Source organism: Phaenicophaeus curvirostris, unplaced genomic scaffold, assembly GCF_032191515.1.
Source record: "Phaenicophaeus curvirostris isolate KB17595 unplaced genomic scaffold, BPBGC_Pcur_1.0 scaffold_213, whole genome shotgun sequence".
In the NCBI taxonomy this organism is placed as follows: Eukaryota; Metazoa; Chordata; class Aves; order Cuculiformes; family Cuculidae; genus Phaenicophaeus; species Phaenicophaeus curvirostris.
Genome location: NW_027206828.1, coordinates 122,973 through 130,655, shown reverse-complemented (window position 1 = coordinate 130,655; position 7,683 = coordinate 122,973). Strand labels below are relative to the sequence as shown.

The 7,683-nt window shown below is 64.5% G+C and overlaps 1 protein-coding gene across 1 annotated transcript in view; it reads right to left on the bottom strand.

Moving 5' to 3' along the window:
- FIS1 (fission, mitochondrial 1) overlaps positions 1–7,370 on the bottom strand; it is an 18,228-nt gene extending 10,858 nt beyond the window's left edge. The window contains 5 exon segments of the mRNA XM_069882588.1: positions 1,473–1,578; positions 3,012–3,088; positions 4,358–4,399; positions 4,402–4,489; positions 7,326–7,370. Coding sequence (XP_069738689.1) covers positions 1,473–1,578; positions 3,012–3,088; positions 4,358–4,399; positions 4,402–4,489; positions 7,326–7,370 — 358 coding nt within the window.
- Positions 7,371–7,683: the final 313 nt, after the last annotated feature.

The following is a 7,683-nucleotide window of genomic DNA, read 5'->3' as shown; positions in this document are numbered from 1 at the left end:
TCTGTGGGGTCTCTATGGGGTCTCTATGGGGTCTCTGTGGGGTCTCTATGGGTCTCTATGGGGTCTATGGGGTCTCTGTGGGTCTCTGTGGGGTCTCTATGGGGTCTCTGTGGGGTCTCTGTGGGGCTCTGTGGGGTCTCTGTGGGGTCTCTTGTGGGGTCTCTGTGGGGTCTCTATGGGGTCTCTGTGGGGTCTCTATGGGTCTCTATGGGGTCTCTGTGGGGTCTCTATGGGTCTCTATGGGGTCTCTGTGGGGCTCTGTGGGTCTCTATGGGGTCTCTGTGGGGTCTCTGTGGGGTCTCTGTGGGGTCCTGGGGTCTCTGTGGGGTCTCTGTGGGTCTCTGTGGGGTCTCTGTGGGGTCCCTATGGGGTCCCTATGGGTCTCTCTATGGGGTCTCTGTGTGGGGGTCTCTATGGGTCTCTGTGGGGTCTCTGTGGGGTCTTGGTCTCTGTGGGGTCTCTGTGGGGTCTCTGTGGGGTCCTCTGTGGGTCCCTATGGGTCTCTATGGAGTCACTATCGGTCCCTGTGGGTCTCTATGGGGCTCGATGGGCTCTATGGGTTCCTATGGGTCGCTATGCATCTCCATTGGTCCCTATAGGTCTCTATGGGTCCCTACGGGCTCTATGAGTTGCTATGGGTCCTATGGGGTCGCTAAGGGTCGCTATGGGTCTCTGTGGGTCCCTATGTGCACCCTATGGGTCTCTATGGGCTCTATGGGTCCCTATGAGTCTCCATGAGTCTCTACAGGTCCCCATGGGTCTCTATGAACCCCTATAGATCTCTATGGGTCTGTATGGGTCCCTATGGGTCTCTATGAATCCCTATAGGTCCCCATGGGTCTCTGGGGTTCCTATAGGTCTCTGGGGGTCCCTATGGGCTCTATGGGTCCCTATAGGTTTCCATAGGTCTCTATGGGTCTCTATGTATCCCTATAGGTCTCTGTGGGTTTCTATGGGTCTCTACGTTCTCTATGGATCCCTATTGATCCCTATGGGTCTCTATGGATCCCTATGGGTCCCTATGGGCTCTATGGGTCTCTATGGGTCTGTATGTATCCCTATAGGTCTCTGTGGGTTTCTATGGGTCTCTACGTTCTCTGTGGATCCCTATTGATCCCTATGGGTCTCTATGGGTCCCTATGGGCTCTATGGGTCCCTATAGGTTCCATGGGTCTCTATGGGTCTCTATGTATCCTTATAGGTCTCTGTGGGTTTCTATGTTCTCTATGGGTCTCTATGGATCCCTATTGATCCCTATGGGTCTCTATGGATCCCTATGGGTCCCTATGGGCTCTATGGGTCCCTATAGGTTTCCATGGGTCTCTATGGGTCTGTATGTATCCCTATAGGTCTCTGTGGGTTTGTATGGGTCTCTACGTCTCTATGGGTCTCTATGAATCCCTATGGGGCTCTGTGGGTCCCTACAGGTCCCTATAGGTCCTATGGGCTCTATAGGTCCCCGTAGGTCTCACCGCGCTCCATGCGCTGCCGGATGAGGCTCCGCAGCCGCTGGCCCTGCGGGTTGTGGGGCTCCAGGGCCAGGAGCCGCTCCACGTGGCCCAGGGCTCGCTCGTACTCCTGCCCCGCGGGGGGACGGGGACACGGCCGTCACCCCCCGGCCCCCCCCAGTGTCCCCCCATGGGCCCCCCCCCAGGTGTCCCTCTGTCCCCCCCAGTGTCCCCCTGTCCCCCCTCAACGTCCCCCTGACCCCTCCCAGTGTCCCCCCCGTCCCCCTCAATGTCCCCCTGTCCCCCCAACCCCCCCATATCCCCCTGTCCCCCCCCAAGTCCCCAGTCCCCCTCAATGTCCCCCTGTCCCCCGGCCCCCCCCCAGTGTCCCCCTGGCCCCCAACCCCCCATGTCCCCCTGTCCCCCCACATCCCCCTGTCCCCTCAATGTCCCCATGTCCCCCCATGTCCCCCCTGTCACCCCCCAAGTCCCCCTGTCCCCCCACCCCCCCACATCCCTGTCCCCCCAATGTCCCCGTCCCCACAATGTTCCCATCCCCCCCATGTCCCCCTGTCCCCCCAACATCCCCACATCCCCCTGTCCCCCTCAATGTCCCCCTGTCCCCCCCCATATCCCCATGCCCCCCATGTCCCCCTGTCCCCCAATGTCCCCCTGTCCCCCATGTCCCCTGTCCCCCTCAATGTCCCCCTGTCCCCCCCATATCCCCCTGTCCCCCAACGTCCCCATGCCCCCCAGTGTCCCCCTGTCCCCCAATGTCCCCATCCCCCCCATGTCCCCATGTCCCCCCATCCCCTCCATGTCCCCCCAACGTCCCCACCCCCTCCATGTCCCCCTGTCCCCCCAACCCCCCATATCCCCCTGTCTCCCCAATGTCCCCCGTCCCCCCAGTGTCCCCAATGTCTCCCTGTCCCCCCAACATCCCATGTCCCCCCCATGTCCCCCTGTCCCCCCAACGTCCCCATGCCCCCCAATGTCCCCCTGGCCCCCCAATGTCCCCATCCCCTCCATGTCCCCATGTCCCCCCAATGTCCCCCTGTCCCCCCCAACATCCCCATCCCCCCCATGTCCCCCCAACCCCCCCAATGTCCCCCTGTCCCCCCACGTCCCCCTGTCCCCCCAACATCCCCATCCCCCCCAATATCCCCCTGTCCCCCCACGTCCCCATCCCCCCCATGTCCCCCTGTCCCCCCCATGTCCCCCTGTCCCCCCCACGTCCCCATCCCCCCATATCCCCCTGTCCCCCCACGTCCCCCTGTCCCCCCCATATCCCCCTGTCCCCCAACATCCTGCCCCCCCATGTCCCCCTGTCCCCCAACATCCCCATCCCCCCATGTCCCCCTGTCCCCCCAACATCCCCATCCCCCCCATGTCCCCCTGTCCCCCCAACGTCCCCATCCCCCCCATGTCCCCCCTGTCCCCCCAACACCCTCATCCTCCCCATATCCCCCTGTCCCCCCACATCCCCATCCCCCCCGTGTCCCCCTGTCCCCCCGTGTCCCCCTGTCCCCCCCCGTGTCCCCCCGTGTCCCCCCGTGTCCCCACCCGCAGCCGCAGGTTCCCCAGGGCCAGGTAGAAGCTGCAGTCTCGCTGCTCGTCCCGTGACCCCCCCGGCAGCAGCTCTGGGGACAGACAGACGGACAGGGACGGGGACACGAGGACACAGAGAGGACACCGGGGGGGGGGGGGCTCCACTCAGTCCCTGCTCAGCTGGGGTCCCCGTGTCCCCCCCCCCCCCCCAAAATGTCCCCTCAGCCCCCTCTGACCCCCCCGTCCTCGTGTCCCCAAGCCCCTCGTGTCCCCCCCAGCCCCTCCATGTCCCCTTGTCCCCCCAGCCCCCCGTGTCCCCTCTGTCCCCAGCCCCCTCATGTCCCCCCTGTCCCCCCTCAGCCCCCCCTGTATCCCCCATGTCCCTGTGTCCCCTGTCTCCCCCTGTGTCCCCCCTAGCCCCCCCATGGCCCCCCAGCCCTCTCTGTCCCCCCTGTCCCCCCCAGCCTCCCATGTCCCCATGTCCCCTCCCATGTCCCCTCAGCCCCTTCTGAGCCCCACATCCCTGTGTCCCCAAGCCCCCAGTGTCCCCCCTGTCCCCTCAGCCCCTGGGACCCCTGTTCCCCCCAGTGTCCCAAGCCCCTCGTGTCCCCCCCAGCCCCTCCATGTCCCCTTGTCCCCCAGCCCCCCGTGTCCCCTCTGTCCCCAGCCCCTTCATGTCCCCTGTCCCCCTGTGTCCCCCCAGCCCCCTCTGTCCCCCTCAGTCCCCATGTCCCCTGTCCCCTCAGCCCCTTCTGAGCCCCACGTCCCTGTGTCCCCAAGCCCCAGTGTCCCCCCTGTCCCCTCAGCCCCTGGGACCCCTGTTCCCCCCAGTGTCCCCAAGCCCCTCATGTCCCCCCAGCCCCTCCACGTCCCCGTGTCCCCTCTGTCCCCAGCCCCCTCGTGTCCTCATGCCCCCCTGTCCCCCCTCAGCCCCCCCGTATCCCCCATGTCCCTGTGTCCCCTGTCCCCCTGTGTCCCCCCTAGCCCCCCATGGCCCCCCAGCCCTCTCTGTCCCCCTGTCCCCCCAGCCCCCCATGTCCCCTGTCCCCCCCATGTCCCCCCTGTCCCCTCAGCCCCTTCTGAGCCCCACGTCCCTGTGTCCCCAAGCCCCTCGTGTCCCCCCCAGCCCCTCCATGTCCCCTCTGTCCCCAGCCCCCTCATGTCCCCTGTCCCCCTGTGTCCCCCCAGCCCCCTCTGTCCCCCTCAGCCCCCATGTCCCCTGTCCCCCCGTGTCCCCCCTGTCCCCTCAGCCCCTTCTGACCCCCACGTCCCCCTGTCCCCCCAGCCCCCCCCAGCCCCTGGGACCCCTCGTGTCCCCCCAGCCCCTCCACGTCCCTGTGTCCCCCCGTGTCCCCCCTCACCCTGCAGCAGGCTCAGCCCCTTGTGGATGTCGTGGCCGTAGGGCTTCGCACCAGCCCCCACCCGTACTCGAACTGGCAGCGCCGCGACACCGACCCCCCCCTCGCCTCCAGCGCGTAGCGACGCTCCAGGGCCTGGGCACCCAGGGGTTAAAACGGGGGGGGGGGGGTGTTTGGGGGGTCCTGGGTCCCATTTGGGGGGTTTGAGGAGGTTTTGAGTCCCATTTGGGGGGTTTGGGGGGTCCTGGGTCCCATTTGGGGGGTTTGAGGGGGGTTTTGGGTCTCATTTGGAGGGTTTGGGGTGTCCTGGGTCTCATTTGGGGGTTTGGGGTCCTCTTTGGGCAGTTTGGGGGGGTCCTGGGTCCATTTTGAGGGGTTTGGGGGGTCCTGGGTCCCATTTGGGGGATTTGGGGGGGTCCTGAGTCCATTTTGAGGGGTCTGGGGGGGTCCTGGGTCTCATTTGGGGGGCTTGGGGTCCCTATTGGGGGGTTTGGGGGGTTTGAGGGGGGTCCTGGGTCTCATTCAGGGGTTTAGCGTCCCCTTTGGGGGGTTTGGGGGGCTCCTGGGTCCATTTTGAGGGGTCTGGGGGGGTCCTGGGTCCCTTTTGGGGCTGTCCTGAAAAAAGTTTGAGGGTTTGGTGGAGTCTTGGGTCCATTTGTGGGGTTTGGGGGGTCCTGGGTCCCATTTGTGGGGTTTGAGGGGGGTCCTGGATCCCACTTGTGGGGTTTGAGGGAGGTTTTGAGTCCCATTTGGGGGGTTTGGGGGGGTCCTGGGTCTCATTTGGGGGGCTTGGGGTCCCATTTGGGGAGTTTGGGGGGGTCCTGGGTCCCATTTGTGGGGTTTGAGGGGGGGTTTGAGTCCCTTTTGGGGTTTGGGGGGGTCCTGGGTCCCATTTGGGGGGTTTGGGGGGGGTCCTGGGTCTCATGTGGGGGGTTTGGGGTCCCTTTTGGGGGTTTGAGGGGGCTCCCGGGTCCATTTTGAGGGATTTGGGGGGCTCCTGGGTCCATTTTGAAGGGTCTGGGGTCCCTTTTGGGGGTTTGGGAGGGTCCTGGGTCCCTTTTGAGGGGTCTGGGGGGGTCCTAGGTCCCTTTTGGGGGGTCCTGGGTCCATTTTGAGGGGTTTGGGGGGTCCTGGGTCCCTTTTGAGGGGTTGGGGGGGGGGGTTAAGTCCATTTTGAGGGTTTCGGGGGGTCCTGGGTCTCATTTGAGGGGTTTGGGGTCCCTTTTGGGGAGTTTGGGGGGGAGTTTGAGTCCCTTTTGGGGGTTTGGGGGGCTCCTAGGTCTATTTTGAGGGGTCTGGGGGAGTCCTGGGTCTCATTAGGGGGTTTGGGGTCCTCTTTGGGCAGTTTGGGGGGGTCCTGGGTCCATTTTGAGGGGTCTGGGGGGGTCCTGGGTCTCATTCAGGGGATTTAGGGTCCCTTTTGGGGAGTTTGGGGGGGGTCCTGAGTCCATTTTGTGGAGTTTGAGGGGGAGTTTGAGTCCCTTTTGGGGGTTTGGGGGGCTCCTGGGTCCATTTTGAGGGGTTTGGGGGGGTCCTGGGTCTCATTTGAGGGGTTTGGGGTCCCTTTTGGGGAGTTTGGGGGGGTCCTGGGTCCATTTTGAGGGGTTTGGGGGGGTCCTGGGTCCCATTTGTGGGGTTTGAGGGGGGTTTTGAGTCCCTTTTGGGGGTCTGGGGGGGGTCCTGGGTGCCATTTGGGGGGTTTGGGGTCCCTTTTGGGGAGTTTGGGGGGGTCCTGAGTCCATTTTGAGAGGTTTGGGTGGGGTCCTGGGTCCCATTTGGGGGATTTGGGGGGGGGTCCTGAGTCCATTTTCAGGGGTTTGAGAGGGGTCCTGGGTCTCATTCAGAGGGTTTAGGGTCCCCTTTGGGGGGTTTGGGGGGGCCCTGGGTCCATTTTGAGGGGTTTGGGGGGGTCCTGAGTCCATTTTGAGGGGTCTGGGGTCCCTTTTGGGGAGTTTGGGGAGTCCTGAGTCCATTTTGAGGGGTCTGGGGTCCCTTTTTGTGGGTTTGGGGGGGTCCTGGGTCTATTTTGAGGGGTCTGGGGGGGTCCTGAGTCTCATTTGGGAGTTTAAGGTCCCCTTTGGGGAGTTTTGGGGGCTCCTGGGTCTCCTTTGAGGGGTTTGGGGGGGTCCTGGGTCCCATTTGGGGGGTTTGAGGGGGGTTTTGAGTCCCTTTTGGGGGTTTGGGGGGGTCCTGAGTCCATTTTGAGGGGTCTGGGGGCGTCCTGGGTCCCTTTTGAGGGGTTTGGGGTGGGGGGTTAGGTCCATTTTGAGGGTCTGGGGGGGTCCTGGGTCTCATTTGAGGGGTTTGGGGTCCCTTTTGGGGAGTTTGGGGGGGAGTTTGAGTCCCTTTTGGGGGTTTGGGGGGCTCCTGGGTCCATTTTGAGGGGTCTGGGGGAGTCCTGGGTCTCATTCGGGGGGTTTAGGGTCCCTTTTGGAGAGTTTGGGGGGGTCCTGAGTCCATTTTGTGGAGTTTGAGGGGGAGTTTGAGTCCCTTTTGGGGGTTTGGGGGGCTCCTGGGTCCATTTTGAGGGGTTTGGGGGGGTCCTGGGTCTCATTTGAGGGGTTTGGGGTCCCTTTTGGGGAGTTTGGGGGGGTCCTGGGTCCATTTTGAGGGGTTTGGTGGGGTCCTGGGTCCCATCTGGGGGGTCTGGGGTCCCTTTTGGGGTGTATGGGGGGGTCCTGGGTCCCTTTTGAGGGGTTTGGGGGGGGGGGGTTTAGGTCCATTTTGAGGGTCTGGGGGGGTCCTGGGTCTCATTTGAGGGGTTTGGGGTCCCTTTTAGGGAGTTTGGGGGGGTCCTGGGGTTGGCCATTTGGGGGTTTGGGGGTCCCTATTGGGGAGTTTGGGGGGGGTCCTGGGTCCATTTTGAGGAGTTTGGGGGGGTCCTGGGTCCCATTTGGTGGGGGTTGGGGGGGGTGAGGGGGTCGGGGTCACGTGATTCGGGGGGGGGGGGGGGGGGGGGGCGTGTCCTCACGATCAGATCCTCCACGGCCACCGGATCCTCGAACTCGGGGTCCATGGCGGGCGCCGAACCCGGAAGCGGCGCCGGAAGCGGCTCCTCCCCAGCCACGCCCCTTCCCCCTCCTCCCAGCGCCCCGCCTCGCCTCCATATATGGAAAAGGGGGGCGTGGCCTTGGGGGCAGCGCGCGATCTGATTGGCTGATGGGGCGTGGCCTGATAGCCTTATATGGAGTGGGCGTGGCCTCGAGGGCGCGCGGACGCTGATTGGCTCGCTGCGCGGAAGGGGGCGTGGCCTCGCAGGGCGGGGCGGGGGTGGGTCTCCGCGCGGTCCTAGCTTCCCCCCCACCGTCCGCTCGGTCTCCGCGCGGTCC